Source organism: Balaenoptera ricei, chromosome 1 (assembly GCF_028023285.1).
Source record: "Balaenoptera ricei isolate mBalRic1 chromosome 1, mBalRic1.hap2, whole genome shotgun sequence".
In the NCBI taxonomy this organism is placed as follows: Eukaryota; Metazoa; Chordata; class Mammalia; order Artiodactyla; family Balaenopteridae; genus Balaenoptera; species Balaenoptera ricei.
In genome coordinates this window covers 33,459,368-33,482,217 of record NC_082639.1, presented here as the reverse complement: position 1 = coordinate 33,482,217, position 22,850 = coordinate 33,459,368, and the positions used below count along the sequence as shown (strand labels likewise).

The window sequence follows — 22,850 nt, the reverse complement described above, 5'->3', positions numbered from 1 at the left end:
CAATTGTGGCTCACGGGCCCAGTTGCTCCGCAGCATGTGGGATCTTCCCAGACCAGGGCTCGAACCCGTGTCCCCTGCATTGGCAGGCAGACTGTCAACCACTGTGCCACCAGGGAAGCCCCTGCTTGCTTTTTTAACTTAACAGTACATGCTGGGGCTCACTCCATTGTGAGTACATGGAGCTCGCCTTTTTTCTAAGCTGTAGAATTCTCTATTGTGTATATCCACCATAGTTTACTCAGCCAGTCTCCTTTGTTTGGGCATCAGATAGTTTCCAGTATTTCATCATTACAAATAATGCTGCAATTAATAAACTGTACACATGTATTTTCGTATTTTGGAGGCATGTCTTCAAAGTAAATTTCCAAAGAAGTGGTCTTATTAGGTCCAAGGGTAGAGACAAATATAGTTTTGTTAGGTATTGCCAAACTCCCCTCCATAGAAATGATACCCTTTTTTATTCCCATCAGCAAAGTAGGAGTGCCTGTTTTCCTGTGGCCTCCACAACAGAGTGTATTATCAAGCTTTAGACTTTTTTTTTTTTTGCCAATCTGATGGCTGAGAAATGGTTTCTCAGTACAGTTTTAATTTGTGTTTCTCTTTATGAGTGAAGTTTAACATGTTTTCACATGCATAAGGACCATTTTATCTTTTTTTGGGAATCATGTGTTCATTTCTTTTGCTCATTTACCTGTAGGATTTTTGGTCTTTTTTCCCCTTAATTTGAAAAAGTCCTTTGTATATTAAGTATATTGACTCTTTTATTGTGATACATATTATAAATAATTTCTCCCAATTTGTACTTTGCTTATGTTTTTTTGATATGCACAAGTTTTATTTTACAGTTAAATTTTTCAACCTTTTATAAGAATTCATGCATATTTTCCTTTAGTACTTGTATAGTTTCAGTTTTTATAGTTAGATCTCTGATGCTGTTGGACTTTATTCTTGTGTGTGGCATAAGAAATAGATCTAATTTTATCATTTTCCAAATGGCCATTCATTGTTCCACCATCACTTATTAAAATGTCCATCTTTGCCCAAGTAATTTGAGATGTACCACCTTTGTCGTATACTGTGTTTATGTGTATAGTTGGGCCTGTGTGTCTATTTATGCACCAGTTCCACAGTTTTAAATTATAGAAGCTTTGTATTTTTTTTAATATCCGCTAGGGCTAGTCTCTTCTCATAGTTCTTCATTTTCATTGTTTCTTAGCTATTCTCATGTTTTTTTCATATGAACTTTAATATCAACTAGTCTTGCTCCAGAAAAAAAAAAGCCTTCTTGGTATTTTTACTGAGATTGCATTAACTTTGTAAATTAATTTACAAGAACTAACAACTTGATGCTGAGACATACAAGAACAAGGATGTCTTTTTATTTGTTCAAGTCTACTTTTGTGTCTTTCAGGAGTGTTTTCTAATTTTCTCATAAAGATTTTGCATATTTCTTGTTAACTTTATTCCTAAGTATTTCGTTTTTCTTGATTCTATTGTAAACAGCATTTTCCTTTCCATAACATCATCTAACTGGTTATTAGTTGGGTATATGAAGACTGCTGAGTTTTGCATGTTAACTATACATTCGGTTATCTTGCTGAATTCTTCTACTGTTTGATCTAGCTTTATCACTGATTCTCTAGAGAAGTACTGTACAATAGAAATTTAATTTGAGCCACTTATGTAGTTTAAAATTTTCTGATAGTCACATTTATAAAGTAAAAAGAAACATAAAATTAATTTTAATAATATATTTTATTTTTCCATAATATCTAAAACATGATCATTTTAATGTAATTGATGTAATATGTTACTAGTGAAATATTTTACATTTTTTTACTCAGTCTTCAAAATCCAGTGTATATTTTACACTTACAGCACATCTCAATTTGAACTAGTCACATTCCAAGCTCTCAATAGCTGCATATACCTAGTGCTTACTATATTAGATGGTATATGTGTAGAGTTTTCCAGGTATCCTAGCATGTCGTCTGCAGATATACAGGGTTTTACTTCTTCTTTTCCAGTTTCTTAGTCTCCTAATTGTTTTATCTAAGTACATTGGCTAATACTGCCAGTACAGTGTTAAATATTAGTGAAGATAGTAGACATCCTTGCCTTATTCCTTACCTTGGTGGGAATGCCTCTTGTCTTTCTCCATTAAGATGTTGGCTTTACAAACAACCCAATCCAAAAATGGGCAGAAGACCTAAATAGACATTTCTCCAAAGAAGATATACAGATTGCCAACAAACACATGATAGAATGCTCAACATCATTAATCATTAGAGAAATGCAAATCAAAACTACAATGAGATATCATCTCACACCGGTCAGAATGACCATCATCAAAAAATCTAGAAACAATAAATGCTGGAGAGGGTGTGGAGAAAAGGGAACACTCTTGCACTGTTGGTGGGAATGTAAATTGGTACAGCCACTATGGAGAACAGTATGGAGGTCCCTTAAAAAACTAGAAATAGAACTACCATACGACCCAGCAATCCCACTACTGGGCATATACCCTGAGAAAACCATAATTCAAAGAGAGTCATGTACCAAAATGTTCATTGCAGCTCTATTTACAATAGCCAGGACATGGAAGCAACCTAAGTGTCCATCATCGGATGAATGGATAAAGAAGATGTGGCACATATATACAATGGAATATTACTCAGCCATAAAAAGAAACGAAATGGAGGTATTTGTAGTGAGGTGGATGGAGTTAGAGTCTGTCATACAGAGTGAAGTAAGTCAGAAAGAGAAAAACAAATACAGTATGCTAACACATACATATGGAATCTAAGGGAAAATAAAGGTCATGAAGAACCTAGTGGCAAGACGGGAATAAAGACACAGACCTACTAGAGAATGGACTTGAGGATATGGGGAGGGGGAAGGGTAAGCTGTGACAAAGTGAGAGAGTGGCATGCACACTACCAAACGTAAAATAGATAGCTAGTGGGAAGCAGCCGCATAGCACAGGGAGATTAGCTCGGTGCTTTGTGACCACCTAGAGGGGTGGGATGGGGAGGGTGGGAGGGAGGGAGATGCAAGAGGGAAGAGAAATGGGAACATATTGTATATGTATAACTGATTCACTTTGTTATAAAGCAGAAAATAACACACCATTGTAAAGCAATTATACTCTAATAAAGATGTTTAAAAAAAAAAAAGACAACCTGTGGAATAGGAGAAAATATTTGCAAATAAAAAAAAAAAAGATGTTAGCTTTAGGATTTAGGTATATGTATTTTATCTTGTTAAGGAAGTAACCAGCTATTCTTAATTTTCTTGAGTGTTAAATTTTGTCAAAAGCTTTTTCAATATTTATGGGGATAGTCATCATACGATTTTTCTCCTAAGACCTCTTACCAATATAACTAATCACTATGGAGGGGGTACAGAAATATTTATAGCTTAGTATGACAGGTTTATTATGGTTATATAGAATAGTATCCTTATTATTCTGAAGAGATACATGTTGAAGGAATGGCAGACCATAAAAATGGAGCACAGAGAAATTTGCCAAAATGATATAACAGTTTAGTTTCAGAAACAGAATTATGTTTGCTATATCCTGGGCCACTGTTCTTTTTACTGTACCATGGTTCATTGGGATGTGAATGTTAGGGGTTTATTTTATTATTTCCTTCCCTGATTTCTTCTCATCTTTTGGTTTGGGATCTTCCAGAAGACTGGCTTTACATATAATTTTTCCTAAGACCCCAAGTCTCTTTGTCTTTTCCTCAAATATACTTGGCTGTATTTAATTTGTTGTTGGTTATTTAGTGCCAAAGAGAGCTGTCATATGTTTCCATGGAAACAGCTATAAGCTTTCATTCCTTATGTCTTATTCCTCAGGAAAGTATTTGTGATTAGCTTCCCTGTTTCCAGACCACCTTTGGGCTGACTTCACACATTGACTTCACACATTTTAACACACACACCTTCTCTTCTTCCTTCCCACCACCACCAATTTGATATGTTTTCATGAACTACTAATACGTGTTTGGCAGAACTTTGGTGCTGAGATACATGCCGTCTAACCTTGGGCATAGGGTCCCTTTGGGATATCAACATAGACAAAAGAGTGGTATAGCTGAAAGCAAAATACAAGCCAAGATCAGATCCTAGGAACCCTAGGCTGCTCACCAAAGCCAAGTGTTTGGAGAGTAGATCACAGAGCAAGCCAAGTACAGGAATCAGGCATCAGCAAAGCCTAGAACCCAAAGTCAGTTAGAAATGAGAACCACCAAGGGCTAATGACAAATTGCAAAGAACATATAAAACATATGGAGGAAGTCCAGATGATGTTCCCCAGACATTGCTCTACTAGTATGGGTCCAGTGGACCTGCTATTGCAGGTTTGAAATGGATATGGTACTCCTAGCACTAAAAAAGTATGCTCTGGTTAAATTATATAGCTAGTTGGAAAGACAAGTCTTAAGAGTAGTGAAAGTAATTAGAGAATGAACAGCTTCCCCTCCTAGTCCCCCAAGATGTGAAGTTATGTTAATGTAGTATACAGCCAAAATACTAATAGATTCATGAGGCCATCCTGCAAATTAAACTTGGAATAGCTAAGAGTTTAAAAAGAAACAGGCAGAACTGAGAGGTCAAACAATAAGCAGTAGAGTAGATGTAGACCCAGTATACTGATGGAAAGAGTGTGTTTGTCTGAGTGAGAATGCTCCTGCATGAGTGGGGAAAGAGTACTGGACAAGGGATCAAGAGACCTGAATTCTTTATCTACCTCTGCTGTCACTTTTCTTCTAGAGGAAATGCTTGCAATTTTTTTAAAAAACAACTTCATTTCATCAAAAGTCCAAGACCTCAAGAGAAATTTAATGAGAATATGTGTATGTTTGTCTAATTGCTCTGAGGGTTAAGAGAACTGAAGGAAATAAACACTGGTTGTGGAGCTCATATGTCTTGGGCACTTTACTATAACTTCTCATATAATTTTCAGACAACACTGTGAATGAGATTACCTCCATTTTCCAGAGGAGACAGTAGGCTCAGAAATGTTAAATGATTTATACAAAATCATACCACTTGCAGATGGCAGACTGAAGATGGAAAACAGGTTGTTCTGATTCCAAAGCCCACAAACTTTTCAATAAGTCTGACTTTTGAATCATGCCAGTCTTTTACTAGACTCTATCCATCAATTTATTGTTTGCCAATATTTTTGCACCATAAAAGAGAACTGCTAACATATAAAAGAACAGGCTGAGTAGGAGAATAATTATGGTAGTTACCATTTACTGAGCATCTACTATGTGATAGGCACTGTGCAAGATAGTTTACATTATTCTGCTTCTTACAGTGTTGGGGTAAATATTATTAATCCCAATTTTTTTTTAAACGCCCAGAGAGTTTGTGACTTTCCCAGTGTCATGCAACTAGTATCTGGTAGAGCTGAGATTTAAATCCAAGTCTTTATGACTCCAAAGCACAAGCATTAGCCATCGACCCAGGTTAAATTGGAATGATTAACTGTGAAGAAAGCTCTAAAGAAATATCAGGTGCACACCCACATCCATGTTCCAAACAGGTCTTTGGATTTGAATGGATTGCACTTAAGGGGCCAACAGAACACATTCAAAGGGAAGGGTCCAGTATCGCCACTGATTGCCCAGAGGCAGGTTTTGGAGAACAACATAGAGAGGCTATGGCACAGTTTATGGTGCCGGCCTTGTTATTGTAATAGATAAAAAGTCCCTGCTCCTATCAAGGGCCAGCCCCTCCACTTGTTCTCTTGATTTCATCCTCTCTTGCCTCTCTTTCATCTGTCTCACTAGTTTCCTCCTCAAACCTCTCCTTTCTGAAACATCCTCATCAGCATACAAACATGTTCTATCTCCAGTCTTTTAAAATTCTCCCTTGACTTTGCGTCTCCCTTCCAGCTAATGCCCCATGTCTCTGGAATTTCACAGTGTATTAATTTCCTGTTGTTGCTGTAGCAAGTGAAAACAAACCTAGTGGCTTAAAACAACACAGACTTAGTAGTTCTGTAGGTCAGAAGTCTGAGTGAGATCATTCGTTTCTCTGCTCTAGTTTTACAGGGACAAAATCAAGGTGTTAGCCAGCCTGAGCTTTTATCTGGAGGCTCTGAGGAAGAATCACTTTCAGGCTCACTCAGGTTGGTGGAGGATTCAATTCCATGCCATTGTAGGCTTGGGTCTCCATTTTCTTGCTGGCTGTTGGCCGGGGGATACTCAACTTCTAGAGTCTGCTCACATTCCCTGGCTTGTGGCCTCTTTCATCTGCAAAGTCATTGAGAGTAGGTTGAGTCCTTCTCACACTTTGAATCTCTCTGCTCTCCCGCTTCTGCTTCTCTCAGGCTTCCAGCTAGAGAAGGTTCTCAGTTTGTAAAGATTCATGTGATTAGATTGAACCCACTTGAATAATCTGTGATAATCTCCCTATTTTAAGAGTTTAACCTTAATTACATCTGCAAAATCCCTTTTGCCATGTAAGTAACATATTTACAGGCTCCAGAGATTAGTGTGTGGACATCTTTGGAGGGCCATTCCACACAGTAAAACTTAAAAAAACAAAACAAAACCTGGCCTGTAGTCACTATTTCTATTTCCATCTTCCAGTCACTCCTCAGTGCTCTCCAATTGCTCTTCAGGCCCCACTGTTCCAGAGAAACTGCCCTTATGAAGAACACGGCGACCTCCATGTTGACAAAGCCTGCTCTGCCCTCATTTTGCCCAGTCTCTCTGTAACTTCCAGCACAGTTGATCAGTCTCTCCTTCTTGAAACACTGCCTTCTCTTGGTTTCTGGGATGTTACACTCTGTATATTTTCAACTCCTGTCTCACTAAGTATGCCTTCTCAGTCTCCTTTGACTTGGGTTCCCCCACTTTTGAGCCCCTGGTTGTTGGAGTGTTCCAGGGCTCAGTCCTAGGCCCTCTCCTACACGCTTCTATATGCTCTGTCTCCTCCCAAATGATTTCAGTCAGTCCCATGTCTTTATATACTGTCTATATGCTAATTACTACCAAAATTATATCTCTACCCTTGACCTTTCTGTCGAACTCTAGACTCATTTATTTGGCTACCTACTTATCTCCAGATATCTAAAAGTCATTTAGCACATAATATGGCCAAAGCAGATTCTTGATTCCCAACCTACCTCCTCCCAAACCTCCTATTCCTCTAGTCTTCCCCATCTTGGTAAATGATCAAAAACCTAAAATTCATCCTGAATTGCTCTTTCCCTTCCCTCTCCCATCTAGTTTAGTGGTGCTGTCAGCTCTGCTTACAAAATGTATCTTGTATTTATTCACCTCTTTGTACCCTCATGGCTATCACATTAATCTCCGACACCATCATCTCTTGCATGGACTTCTACAGTCAGTATCCTAACTGATGTCTCTGCTTCCATTCTTGCCTTCCTATAGTCCATTCTCCACAGAGCGTCCAGGGTGATCTTTTTCAAAAGTAAATTAGATCATGTTCTTTCCGTGATTCAGAAGGCCCTACATGATCTGACCCCACCTATTTTTATGACTTCATCTTATGCCATTATTTCCTCTATTCACCCTGCTTCAGTCTCTCTGGTCTCTTTGTTTCTTAAACAAGTCAATTTCATTATTTTCTTGGGACCTTTACACCTGCTGTCTCCTCTGCCTGGAGCACTCTGCCCTAGATCCTCACATGCCCAATGCCTTCTTGTCATGCCAGTCAGTTCCAATGTCACCTCTCAAAGAGCCTTTGTTGACCATCCCTCAGTCACTCTCAATCACACTGCTGTTTTACTTTCTTCATAGCACTTATCATTAATTGAAATTACCTTTTTATTTATTTATATTCCTGGATTATACTATAGAGCCTACCACATAATGTATTCTCAATTTAGAATGTTTGTTGGAGGAATGAATGAACAAGCGAGTGAATGAATGGATCTTGAGTTAGTAAGAGGGAACCTTAATATGATGAAAAGAGCAAGGACTTTAGAGTTAGACATTTTGGATTTAAGTTTCAGACCTGCCTCATTACTTATGTGACCTTGGCCAAATTACTCAAGTTTAAGTTGCCTCATCAGTTAAGTGAAGATAATATATGCTTCGTAGGAAAGACTTCAAAGCTCATTGTTTTTACTGCCAGTATATACTACTATTTATGCACCCTAGTAAATTTTATTAACGATAATTATTGTCCATACTGCCATTGCAGATAGTATGGCACCACTTTCATAGTAGGTGCTCAATACATGTTGGAGTAATTTTGCTTAAAGGAGCTATCATCAGGGGACACCCATTTGTAAACTACTTCCTTTCTCCATTCTTGGTCTTAACAGTTTCTGTCTGCCTTTTAGTGACATTATTGATCATTATAATGTCCAAGGAAATAAGATCAGATATACACATATGCTCATGTATCAGAAGAAGTTTATCAAGGAGGGGAGATCAGTTATACACATCTTTATGTGCTACTACCCTAACTTAGATGAGCTTCTGCCTTTAGAGTGAACCTCATCATTACCTTTTCCACATGTAGAGTCGTGGTACCTACCGTTTGTCTGTTGGCAGATTCTTTATGTATTAGAGCTGGAAAGTTCCTTAAATGTCACATGGACTCTTCTCAAGCTGGCTCCAGCATCTGTTTCACTTCTATGGACTTAAGGCACACGGAAGTACCCACAAGTCCTCATATAACCATGCTTTTTTAGTTCCATGCCTTTCTACATCCTGTCTCCTCTGTCTGAAGTACCCTACTCACCCTCCACCCTTGCCCTTTCCTAATGCAAGAACCATTCATTCTTCAAAGATTAGTTAAGGGAGTTCCCTGGTGGCCTAGTGTTAGGATTCCAGGCTTTCACTGCCGTGGCCCAGGTTCAGTCACTGGTCGGGGAACTGAGACCTTACAAGCCACATGGCGCAGCCAAAAAAAAAAAAATAAGTTAAAATGTCACTTAATTTGAAATCATGCCTGACAAGTCTCTCTTGCCTGTCTCCTTTGCTCCCTGTCCTTCCCTGGCAGTTAACCACTCCCTCCTTCAGGTTCTTATAACCCTATGTGTGTATACATTTTGAATCTTTTCTGGAATTTTTTATTTTGACATGATTTCAGCTTTACAGAAAAATTGCAACAGTGGTGCAAAGAATTGCCATATACCCTTCACCAAGATTCTCCAATTATTAACATTTTATCACATTTGCATTATTAGTCTCTCTCAATACATAATACATATTTTTTCTGAACCATTTGGCAATGACTTGCATATATAATGTCCCTTTACTATTAAAGACTTTAGTGTATGTCTTCTGAAAACAAGGGCATACTTTTCTCTAGACATAGTGCTAGTGTTAAAATCAGAAAATTAATATTGATATAGTATTAAGAGCTAATCTACAGACCTTCTAGTTATTAAAACCAGAAAATTAATGTCAGTACAGTACCAGTAGCTAATCAATAAACCTTATTCATATTTTGCCAATTGTCCCAATAATGTCCTTTCAGGAAAAGAAAATTCTGGATCATGAGTTGTATTTGTCATGTCTCTTTAGTCTCCATTCATCTGGAACTGTTTTCTGTCATTCTTCCTTGTCTTTCATGACCTTAATATTTCTCTATAAATATTTGTCCAGTTATTCTATAGACTGGTTCTCAATTTGGGTTTGTCTGATGTTACCTCATGATTAGATTCAGGTTATATATTTTTGACAGGAAGGCTCTACAAGTGATAGTCTTCTGAAAGCATTGTATTTGGAGATACATATCATTGGTCCTAACTGCAGGTAGTAACTTTGATTACTTGGTTCACGTAGTATCTACCAAGTTTCTTCACTTCATTCCTTTGTAATTAGTTAATAGTCTTGTAGGTAAATACTCTGAGACTATAAATATCCTGTTTCTCCTCAAACTTTCACCTAATAGTTTTAGCGTCCATTGATGAGTGTTGCTTGAATCAGTTATTGCCCAAATGGCTATTTTATAATTCCCTCATTTCTTCTACATTTGTTAGTTTGTATTCTACTGTAAGCAAGAGTTTTTCCTTCTCTACTTTTTTAATTTATTCATTTAGTTACATCATTATGGACTCTTGATTCTTATTTTATTCAGTAACAATTTCTTATTGTCATTATTTGTTTTGATGCTCAAATTGCCCCAGATGTAGCCAGTGGAAGCCCCTTGAAGTTGTCTCATGTGTCCCTTTGACATGGCCCCATCATTGTTTTCTGACCAGTGTGTTCCAGGTTCATCTTCCCTATCCCAGTCCATACCCAATGAATTGTGATTAATTGTATAAAGATCTACTCCTAACCATCTCAAGATTGTGCTCCTCCAGGACAAGAATCATGTTGGGTTTTTTCACCTTAGATAATTGGCAAGCCTTGACACTTAGCATTTTCTAAATTTTCAATGAAAAATTTAGCTGAAATTTACTGATGTGGTCAAATTAATTAATGTAATTTGAATTGCCACTTCCTGGGCTCCGGAAGGAAGAGAGATTGCTTCCTTTCTCCTCGGCTACATGAGAGAATGTGTGCAGAGAAGACCCCTAAGACTAGAATCATGCCTGGCTCTGCCACTCTTAACTTCTCTGAGGCTTGCTTTCCTTACTTGTCAAAGGAGAGGATAATGTCAGCCTTCACAAGATTTTGAAGGCCACATGAAATTGCAAGTGTACAAGAATTTTGTCTTAGTATTGTTGATTAAGAGAGTAATTCCGTCAACCTTAGTAGCATCAAAATGTGTTGGAGAATATTCCCATCTCTCACCTTTCTCTGAAGTAGGACAGACTTTAAATTATTTAATTATTTGCATGTGGAAAAATAAGAAAAGATTGTGTTTAAATGACAAACTCAATGTCACACCATAAGGGACAGAACTAGAATTAGATCCCTGGTCCCCTGGCATCAACTCAATTTTTTTCCAACTAGGATAATTAAGTTAGAATGTGGCAGGACAGGGCTTCCTGATAGGGAAAACTTCAAAATCCTGGAATCCCTCAGGATAGCTTAAGAAATCCATTATTAAGAAGCTTTTAAATTAGTATGAAGCTTAATCTCGCTGGTGGCTACTCACACGTGAACAGCATGCCCTGATTTTTCAGAACTGTTAAATATAATTGGTTCGTTTCTTCTGTCTGTATCTTTCAGGCCAGAGAGAGCAACCCCTTTGCCAGTTGGCGTCATGGACTTTTATTTCTAGCCTTAAGGGAAAAAAGAAGAAAAACTCTTTTCTGACACTTAGAAAGCCAATTAAAGCCCTGTTCAGTTCTTCTCTTACATCTGTTGACTTTCTTATTCTACAAACATGTTCTGGATACCAACTAAGAACTCAGCATCTTACCATGTGACAGTAGGAATTCCAAAGTAAATCATTTTCCTCACTGCTCAGCTCAGATTCCATGTTTGTTACTGGAGATATATGGGTCAGTCTTGGGGTTTGCAGTAATCAGTTTAAACATTTGGCATGTTCAGTTACTCAGTCTTAAGTGTGGAATAGGTAGAGAGTTGGACTGGAGTTTTTTCTAGGCAAATGTGTTGGAAAAAGAAGGGCAAGGAAGTGATTATAATTATAGATCAGTGGTTCTCAAACCTTTTGGTATCAGGAAACCTTTATATCCTTAACCCAAAAGAGCTTTCATTTTGTGGGTTATCAATATCACTATATTATAAATTAAAACTTAGAACTTTTTAAGACATAAGAATATACAGGCACGCATTCCATTAGCTGTCAGAGTGATGATATCACACTTGTAGCATCTGGAAAACTCTACTGTGAGAGAATGAGAATGAAAAATGCAAGTAATGTTTTAGCATCATGAAAATAATTTTCATCTCATAGACCTTCAAAAGGATTTCAAGAACCCCCAGAGATTCCCAGACTGTACTTGGAAAACTACTAACCATATAACATTTTTTTGATAAAAATGTGTCATATATGTGTCAATTACATTGGTTGGTTAATTTGTTATTTGGTTATCTATGTTAATTAGTTATTTATGTTATTAGTTGGTTAATTGTGTTATCAAATATTTTCTGTCCTTCTTGATTTCTTTTTAACATTCTTGACTTATCAATTACTGAGAGAAATGTGTTAAAATATCCACCTCATAATTATGGATTTTTCTGTTTCTGCTTTTAGTTATTTAAACTTTTGCTTTTATATTTTTTGTTATTAGGTACATATAAATTTGTCATTATAGCTTCCTTTTGAATTGACTATTTTTTGCTATAATTATCATTTATTTATAAGTAATTTTAATTCGTTTCATTTCCACTTTAACTGGAGTTTTTTTTAATTGAAATATAGTCGATGTATAATATTAGGTTAATTTCAGGTGAACTACATGGTGATTTAACATTTGCATACATTAGGAAACTATCACCATGATAAGTCTAGCCACCATCTTTCCCCATACAAAGTTATTACAGCATTATTGACCATATTTCTTATGCGTGTGTGACATCCCTGTGGCTTATTTTATAACTGAGGTTTTGTGCCTCTTAAGCCCCTTCACCTGTTTTGCCACACCCTCCGCTGCCCTCCCATCTCTCAGTCACTAGTTTGCTCTCTGCATCTATGAGTCTGTTTTTGTTTTCTTTTGTTTGTTTTGTTTAGAGTCCACATATAAGTGAGATCATACAGTATTTGTCTTTCTCTGTCTGATTTATTTCGCTTAGCATAATACCTTCTAGATTGATCCATGTTGTCACAAGTGGCAAGATTTCATTTTTTTTTTTTATGGCTGAGTAAATATTCCATTGCATGTATATACCACATTTTCTTTAGCCATTCATCTGTCAGTGGACACTTAGGTTGCTTCCATATCTTGTCTACTGTAAACAATAATACAGTGAACATTGGTGTGCATATGCCTTTAGAATTAGTGTGTTTGTTTTCTTTGGGTAAATACCCAGAAGTGAAATTACTGGATCATATGGCAGTTCTATTTTTAATTTTTTGAAGAACCTCCATGCTGTTTTCCATAGTGGCTGCACCAGTTTACATTCCCACCAACAGTGAATGAGGGTTCTCTTTTCTCCACATCCTTGCCAACACCTGTTATTTGTTCTCTTATGGGTAATAGCCATTCTGACAAATGTGGGTGGTATCTCATTGTGGTTTTGATTTGCATTGCCCTGATGATTAGTGATGTTGAGCATCTTGTCATGTGATATTTCTTTGGAAAAATATCTATTCAGGTCCTCTGCCCATTTGTTAATTGGGTTGTTTTTTTGATGTTGAGTTGTATGAGTTATTTGTATATTTTGGATGTTAACCCCTTATTGGATATATCATTTGCAAGTATCTTCTCCCATTCAGTAGACTGCCTTTTTGTTTTGGTGATATGAATTGACTGTTTTCTCTTGAGGAAGTGTCCCTTTTAGTCTAGTCATACTTCTTGTATTAGGACTGTCTTGTCTGATATTAATATAGCCACTTGCACTTTCTTTGGTTAATGTTCACAGGGTGTATATTTTTCCATCTGTTTGTTTTTTACCTTCCTGTGTCGTCGTATTTTAAGTTTTCTTATTTCAATGCCATCTTATAAACAGATATAATCAGGTTCGGTGGCGGGGGGGCTTTGGTCTTGTATGTTAATTTTTTCTTATTGTTTTATTCAAACCACTTGTATTTAACATAATTATTTATTTGGGTTTAAGTCTACCATTTTGCATTTTGCTTTTTGTTTTCTCTTTGCCTAAGTTCTTCCTCATTTCTTTGTTCCTCCTTTCTTGCCTTCTTTTGGATTAATCGAGTGTGTTTTATTATTCCATTCCTCTCTCCTTAGCTTTTACTGATACATTCTTGTTATAATTTTTTAACTAGTTAGAATTATACATCCTGGACTTATTAAAGTTTATCTTAAATAAGCACTCTAGCCACTCCGCAAATAATGCAAAGTTCTTAGCAAATTTTGGCTCCGTTTACCCTCCCACTTCCATCCTTTGTGCTATTGCTTTCATATAATTTACTAATACAGTTGACCTTTGAATGATGCGCAGATTAGGGGCACCACCCCCTTGTACAGTCAAATCTGTGTGTAACTTCACAGTCAGCCCTCCTTATCCGTGGTTCCACATCCATGGATTTAACCAACTGTGGATTATGCAGTACTGTAGTACATGTTTATTGAAAAAAAATCCGCATACAAGTGGATACACACAGTTCAAACCCATGTTTTTCAAGGGTCAACTATACATATATTATAAACCCTACAAGCCATTTTTAAAATTCTTTTTCTAAATTGTCAATATTCTCTTGTATCTATCCACATATTTACCCTTTCTTATGTTCTTCCTTCCTTCCTGCAGTTGTATTTTTTCCATCTGGGATTACTTTCCTTCATCCTGGAGAACTTCATTTTTATTTCCTGTAGTTTAGGTCTGTTAGTGACAAATTCTCTCAGGTTTGATTTTTCTGAAACAGTTATTTCACCTTCATTTTTTAAAAATATTTTAATTGAATGAAAGAAAGTTTCACACAGATGATTTTTTATAATTGCATGGTAACCCTGTTTCTTCCCCCTACCCCTGTATTGCCCCTCCCCTCCCTTACTGGTAATCACTAGTTTGTTCTCTATATCTGTAAGTCTGCTTCCTTTTTTTGTATTATTCACTAGATTGTTGTATTTTTTAGATTCCACATATAAGTGATATCATACAGTATTTGTCTTTCTTTGTCGGACTTATTTCACTTAGCATAATGCTCTTTATGTCTATCCATGTTGCTGCAAATGGCAAAAATTTCACTTTTTTATGGCTGAGTAGTATTCTGTTCTATATATATATATATATATATATATGTGTATGTGTATATATATATATATATATATATATACACATATATATATATACCACATCTTCTTTGTCTATTCATCTGTTGATAGGCACTTAGATTGTTTCCATACTATTTCACCTTCTTTTTTGAAGGATATTTTCACTGAGCATAGAACTCTAGGTTGGCAATTTATATATTTTAGCCCTTGAAAACTATCATTTAAAACTATCACTTCTTACTTTCATAGTTTCTATTAAAAAGTCAATTGCTTCTGTAAGAGTAATCCTTTTCTCTCTAACTGCTTTTAAAAATTTATCTTTGTCTTTCATTTCACTTGTATTTTATGTATTTTCAGCTGTTTAACAGTGATGTGTTTTGGTATATTTGGGGGGTATTTTTTGTTGTTTTTTATTTTTTGTATTTTTGCTGCTTGTGGATTGCTGAGCTCTTTTTTCATTAGTCTTCAAATGTTGCTTTTACCTCATTCTCTCTGTCTTCTCTCACTGGGATTATAGTTACTCATATTTTGGATCTACTGACTGTGTCCACATGTCTCTAATGCTCTAACCTGTTTTTTCTGTATTTTTGCTTCATTTTGCATGTTTTCTATTGATTTTTCTTCAAATTCAGTAATTCTTCTGCTGGGTCTTGTCTGCCCTTAAATCTATCCAATGAGTTCTTAATTTTTAATATTGTATCTTTTATTCTAGTGTGCCCATTTAATTTTTTATATAGGTTCCAGTTTTCTGTGAGTATTACTTATCTTTTCTTACATTTTGTTCATCTTTTTCTCTGCTTTTTAAAACCATATTAATTATGGTTATCTTAAAGTCTGTTTCATTATCTGGATCATACATGAGTCTTCTATTGTCTGTATTTTTCTTGATTACCAGTCACATTGTTCTGCCTCTTTTTATATCATGTGTACATACATACACACACGCACGTGCACGCACATGCACGCACGCACACTGGATATTTTATATAAAAGAACTGTTGAGACTCCAGCTGATATTTTCCATCAGAAAGAATTCTTCCTTTCCTCTTTCCTTTAAGCTAATAGGATAAGGGCCTGATCCCCTCAGTCTAATCATGGGTTGAGCTAGTTCAGATCTGAATTGTACCTATGGTTCATATCCCTGTTCCTTGCACCTGGGCCCTCTTGGGCTCTCGACTGAGAACCTAATGGGTCTCCATCTTCATAGTCCTGAAAAACTGCAAGAGATTGTCCTACCCTTGAGAGGTTTGGGGCTTGGTTCTTTGACCTTTCAGTCCTTACAATTTCAAAATAATGGCATTTATCTTGAAGAGGAGATCAGCTATGCTAGAGGTAGACCTCCTCCTTCTAGTGGAACCTTGTCTCCTGAAATCACAAGATTATAGCAGTTTTCACTCTGCCTTTTAGAAGCTCTCAGCCTAGCTTTGCAGCTCCAATGTGCAGGCTCAGAACTCAGCAAATGTCCCTTGGGAAAAACTGGCCACACAGATGGAACTCCTCAAGTTCCAATCTGTCACAGAGCCTCTCTGATTTTTCTTTCTTCCAGTGGAGCTCCTCTGCACAGGCCAGGCCTGACTGTCAATTCATGCCCAAATTTGGCAGATGTTCTCAGGGAAGAAAACAGTGTCAGCTACTTCAGGAACCATTTCCACCCAGGTCTGGAATTCCAGTTCATCTCATCCTCATGATTTTTACAACAATGCAATGTCTTTTAAAAATAATTTATCTGACTTTTTCTAGTTGTTGCATCAGCAATGTTACACTGTCAGGATCCATTACATCCTACCTGGAAGCACAAGAAATACCATCTTCTACCTACCCACTGTAATTAGTTTATTAACTTGTCTCCCTAGTTCTACTCTTGTCCCCTCCCAGAACAGCCAGAGTGTTCCTTTTAAGTACACCCAGTCACACCCTGCTCAAAACCCTCCAGTGGCTTCCCTTTAGACTTAAGATAAGTTTGGATTCATTTTCATGGTCTACAAAATCCCACACAATCTTATTGCTACTCCCTTTCTAACCTTATCTCCCACCACTCTCCCCTTTGCTCACTCAATTCCAGCTATACTGACCTCCTTTCCATTTCTCAAACACATTAACATGTTTCCATCTCAGAATCTTTGCACTTGTTGTATACCCTCTACTTGGATCTTACTCAGATCTTCATAAGGCTTTGCCTTTATTTCATTTGGGAGCTCTGTACAAATGTCACTTCCTCAAAGAGGACTTTCCTCACCCCTCTGTCTCCTTACCTTGCTTTAGTTTTAATCATAGCACTTACCTAACATTATACTGTATACTTATTTGCCTATTTTCTGTCTTCCCCGACTAGGAGGTAAGCTCCATGAGAGTGGAAACTATGTCTGTTATGTTCACTGTTCTACCCCAGTGCTTAGATTAGTGCATAACCTGTAGTAAGTGCTTAATAACTTTGTGGAATGAATTAGATACCCCTTACCATGAAAAATTCTCAATTAAGGAGAAGAATGATTGGAGTAAAACTGAAAGTACTCTAGCATAGGTGTCTACAGAATGTTTTGGAGTAAGTGGAGTACTGATGGAGTTGGGACATAGTCAAACAAGGCCTCAGTAAGGAAGTGGCCCTGGAGCTGAGTGTTGAAAACTGAGTACTGATGTATGTCGGACCAGGAAGAATAGAGAACTCAACATATATGAACGAATTGGTGTTCAGAAAACAGAGGAGCTAGAACATGGGGGTGGGTGATAGGAAATGACATCAGACATAACTGGAGAGCAAGGCAGAGGCAGAGTCACAAAAGTCTTCGGATATCAGAATAAAGAATTTGGACTTTACCTTAAAGGTAATATGGAGCAAAGATTTTTAAGGTAAGGGAATATGCTATCAGATGTATATATTTCCATGTGTTTCACTACTCCTCACTGCAATAATCACACTAAAACTTTAAGTAGATTGATATAGAAAATCCCTGATTTGGTTGTCAGGGCCCAGTTTCAAAACGTAAGTCCTTATCCCAACTCACTGTGTAACGTAGGGAAGGCATCATTTCCTCTTCTGAGCCTCAGATCTTCATTCTTAGCAGGAAAAGATTGTAGGTAAGATCCATTCCATCTCTGAGCCTGTGTTTATATGCTTTAACTAGATTCCTTGGGGAGAACAGTTTGATTTTTTCTGCATCTGCCAGAAATAATTAAAACTTCCAATTCTGGCCGATCAAAGTTCAATTCTCCTCTGAGATTTTCTAACATTTAGGTCAGATGCCAAGCAACTAGCTTCCTGGGATAAAACTATCCAAGCAGAAGTAGCAAGCCTTTTTTTCCCTCTGGCTGGGATGGGAATGCAAGTGGGAAGAGGGGGTGTTAGAATGAGTCTTTTTCTTGCAGTTGTGATTCCAAAGAATCCCTATCCTGCATCCGAGGCGAACACTGAGAAGCCCAGCATCCACAGCAACACCAAAACTGCCTTGGATCATCAACCAGGGCAGAGGGGGCGTAAACCAGGAAAGAAGCGGGGCCGGACACCCAAGCCCCTAGTTCCCCATCCCATCTCTACCCCATCCAAGTCAGCTGAACCTTTGAAATTCCCAAAGAAGAGGGGTCCCAAACCTGGCAGTAAGGTAGGTAAAAATGTGGGTTTGCCAGCAAGGGATAAATGGTTATAAAGGGGTGACTCATCCATATCCATACATCTTAGAAAGGGATGTGTCTGGCCCTATTCTCCACCTTGTATATGCTTTTAAGAAGAATCGCCTATATTGTCATCCCTACTTTAGCTACTTACCTGGGAGTTGGTAATGTTAGAGATAAGATCGTATGGATAAGAAACAAATTTTTACTTTGAAAGTTACATTCATGGGAATTCTGGTCTAGTATCTTCCATAGATGGAAGGCCCTGCTCCTAATTGTTTTTAACCTACCCAGAGTGGATGCCCAGGTATGTGAACAGAAAGAGAAAACTGACTCTGTAAATGTATTTATTTTTCTGTCCCTGTACCTTCTTTTAAAAAAAAAAAAGAAGAAGAAGAAAGAAAGAAAATTATTGAATATTTACTAAGTATCAGGCTCTGTACCTGGCACCACTACATATCACATGATCTTCACAAAACCCTTGGAGATGAGTAGTGTTAATGTTATTAAATAGTCAAGTAAATTGAGACTTAAAGATGTGAAATGACTTCCCTGTGGTCACATAGCTAATAAATGGCAAAGGCTACAGAGATGGGTCTCCAGATCTTCTAGTTCTAAGGTCACTGCTGCCCTACCACATATTCACTCTCTCACATTTCCTGAGGGAGGTTAACACTTAACTCTGGTGTAGGAAAAGACTGCTGGGTCGAGCTTCACTGAGCACTGTTACCGAAAGTATCACCTTTTAGTCATGACCAGTTCTCCATGTGTATCTTTCCTAGGGAAACCACTGATATGAAACTTACTCAGCTGCTTCTCTAGGGCTTCCTTTGGCATCACCTTCTTTCTCCACTCACTTCTTAACTATCAGGGAATTTCTCTGCAACTCCCTCCCAAACTAGACTACCTGAGTTCCAGTGTAGAAATGATACCCAGTTCTCCCTAGGCATTCCATTCCAATTTCATAAGTTCCTCCCTAGGTTTGGTTGGTTGGTTGGGTTTGTTTTGTTTATTAGCTCCAGCTGACCTCAGTCCTTCTAGAATATAAGCTCTTCAAGGTCAGGAATCTAGTCTTTTTTTCTCTTTTTCTTCTGCAATGCCCTATATTTCAATCTCTTGGGAAATGTTCAGTATATGCAAGATGGATGGATGTATGCAGGCATGGTTGGATGCATGGATGGATTTTAGTGATGATGTTCCAACTGAGATTATCTCTTACTTACTGGTTTTGAATTCTTGATGTCACATCCTAATCCTTCTTATGTAACACATAATGCTCCTGATCTATTACCACTAACCCCAAACCCAGGGGTTCATTTTTGTCTCCATTGCGGTCTTCTCATTCTCATGTTGTGGAGGAGAGGCTGAAGGCTCTAAAGATTCCAAGGCCAGGGAAGTCATGCTTTTGACGATGTGAAGGCACCTTGACAGATTAAAAACAGAGAAAACTTGTCTCTGAGGTTCCAAAGACAGAACCAGAACCAATGAGCAGAAACTCAAGCAGACAGGCTTTGTTTTGTCTCAACATAAAAGGAACAGTTAAATCTATTTCAAAATGCAAGTAGTAATCTCCCATCACTAGAGATATTTCATCAGGTACCAGATGACTATTGGGAGGGATGTTTTCAAGGAGTGGAAAGTAGAAGTGTTAGATGGATAGTTGGATTAAGTAACCTTTAAGATCCTTCAAAACCTAAGAACTATGATTCTCTGATTGCCTCAGCTCTGCTTTCTCAGGAAGTTCTAAACATAGTAGCCAAAGTCCTCTTTCTTTCCAGTCCTCTTGATAGCAGTAATTCTCATCTAATACTGTACTTTATGGCATGGCATTTGACTCCCTACTTCCCTTTCCTGTCCTTTTGCCTATTCCTGTAAGTGTATATGCCTTCACTTAACCCATGATATAACCCTCATGTTCATTTTTGAAGCAAAGTGGTCTTGTGACAAGAGCATAGGCTTTGAAGCCAGACAAGCTTAGATTTATATCTCATCTCCAATTGTTACCACCTGTGTGACTTTGGGAAAGCTTTGAGTAAGGCTATGAGCCCCAGTTTTCTCACCAATAAAATGGAGTTGCGTTAATATATGAATAGATATAATACATGTAAATGCACCTGTCTCAAATAGTAATAAAGCTTTACATCTTTCTGCTTTTTTTCTACAATATTTGGGAACCTAACTCACCAGGTTTGTTTCTTCAGGGACCCCATGAAGTCCTACCACCAACTCAATGAAGTTGAACTGGTATTTCCTTTCTTCCCTGACTCATTGCTTATTTGGATTTTTACTTGTGGCAATATCAAAAAATGAGAGGAAACATCCATATCCTGTGTGTGCTTTGAATGTTCTGTAAGAGTTTGCATGACTGCTTTCACAAGCAGAGCCATCCTAGAAGTCAGTCAGGTTTATACAGCTCCCAGAGTGGACCCTACATGTGACATTTAGTAAGAAGGGATTTCTGGATCTCAGAAATGGTTATGTTTTCCTTGCATTCAGAAAGGCTTTTAAAAATCTGTTTCTTGAAAAAAGCCTTCTGAGATCTCTGTCCCCCAGAGACTGCCTGGACCAGCATAGAGGAGATACTAGATTCTTCTCAAATCATTTTTATTACTTCCCCCATTATTGGTATTCTATATGCTTCATTGAAAGACATTTATTGACACTTATCATATGCCAAGTACCATGTGGGAATGGTAAACAGAATCAGACCCTCAAGGAGCACCAGGCTAATAGGGGACATCAGTATGTAAATATACATTGACAATACACTGTGATAAATGCAACAATACAAAGTACAGAAATAGCACAAAAGAGACAGTAAAGCTTATCCAGAAAAGCTTCCTGGATAAACAGATATTTATAAGGTTAAAAAAAAAAAAAAAGAAAGAAAGGGTATTCCAGGCAAAAGGGATGGTTTATTACTGTATAGGCAGGGACCAGGTAAAACTGCAGGTTTTGAGAGAACTACTATAGTTAGAGATTACTGGAGTAAAAGGTTTAAGATAAGAAATGACAGGTAATAAGCTGAAGAGGTAGGCAGGGGAAAGTAGTTTGTGGAGTTAGGGGAAGGGACGTTTCCATTTTTCAACACAGTAAAACAAACTAATGTCAAAGTAGACTTAAGCCACAGCCTTTTTTTTCCTTTTTTGCTTTTTTCTGTCTAACTAATAAAGAACCTGGACTTCAGATGATAATATTGAATACAGTAGAAAAGATAGTGAATTAAGCTGTGGCTATACAGAAGCCCAGAATCTTATACATATTTATTAAACATCTACTGTATTTTCAGCTTTGGGCAAGATGCTGTGTGGAAAAAATATATATCATATGATATCACTTATAGGTGGAATCTGAAAGTGTTACAAATGAACTTATTTGTAACACTTTTAGGAAACAGACACACAGACATAGAAAACAAACTTATGGTTACCAAAAGGGGAAGTGCAGGGAGAGGTATATTAGGAGCTTGAGATTACCAGATACACACTACTATATATAAGTTAGGTAAACAGCAAGGTCCTACTGTATAGCACAGGGAACTATATTCAATATCTTGTAATAACCTGTAATGGAAAAGAAACTGAAAAAGAATACATATATGTAAATATATAACTGAATCACTTTGCTGTACACCAGAAACTAACACAACATTGTAAATCAACTATATATCAACTGTAAGAAAATCAACTATATATCAGCTATATATCAACTGTAAAACAGTCCCATCCACAAATGTATTTCAGTTTCATGGGTGAATTAAGTACTAAGAATAGAGGAATGAGAAGACAAGTTACCTATCATGGGTAGAAACTTTTCCCCATCCATTTTGACAGAGGAAACCTCGGACTTTGCTGAACCCACCACCCACCTCACCAACAACCAGCACCCCTGAACCGGATACCAGCACTGTACCCCAAGATGCTGCCACCATCCCCAGCTCAGCCATGCAGGCCCCCACAGGTAAGAGCAGATCACAGTATTAGCTGCAACAAGCCCCAGGCCCCAGTGTCTATACTTTCTCTTTTACTGCACCAATAATTAGCCCCCTATCCATTTATAAATCTAAATAGAATCTTAAAAAAAATTTTTTTTAACTTTGACATTTGAAATAACTTCAGAGAAACCTCCATTCTGTCAAAACAATCAAAGAAACTTGGGTAGATGTTCTGTGAACTCAGCGTTGGGGATCTGGGGCATGGGGGTGGGGTGGACATGGGGCCAGCACCAGGAGCTCCCTGGCCCAGTTTGTAATTATACCCATCCTTTCCAGTTTGGGGTGCTCCCTCTTTAGTGATCCCTTCCAGAACCCTTCCAGCACTATACTAATTCTGCCACCACTCATATATGTATGACACTGCTCTGTTTTTCTTTAACGTCATTGATGGTGGCAAATCTTGGTGCTGTGAAAGTATTTCAGTGCATGTTTGATTCAAAGCAAAATCTGGTGACTAAAGTGGGTGCGTAACCACCTGGGTTGTGCGTATCTGTTCCC

General features: G+C 37.6%; 1 protein-coding gene across 14 annotated transcripts in view; it reads left to right on the top strand.

Moving 5' to 3' along the window:
* SCMH1 (Scm polycomb group protein homolog 1) overlaps window positions 1–22,850 on the top strand; it is a 198,052-nt gene that overhangs the window by 136,437 nt on the left and 38,765 nt on the right. For 13 of the 14 annotated variants that reach the window (XM_059919943.1, XM_059919938.1, XM_059919935.1 and 10 more), the window contains 2 exons: window positions 18,116–18,348; window positions 22,192–22,318. The exons of the other annotated variant lie outside the window; for it this stretch is intronic. In XM_059919943.1, the coding sequence (XP_059775926.1) occupies window positions 18,116–18,348; window positions 22,192–22,318 (360 nt within the window). The remainder of the gene's footprint in view (window positions 1–18,115; window positions 18,349–22,191; window positions 22,319–22,850) is intronic. 14 annotated transcript variants of the gene reach the window in all.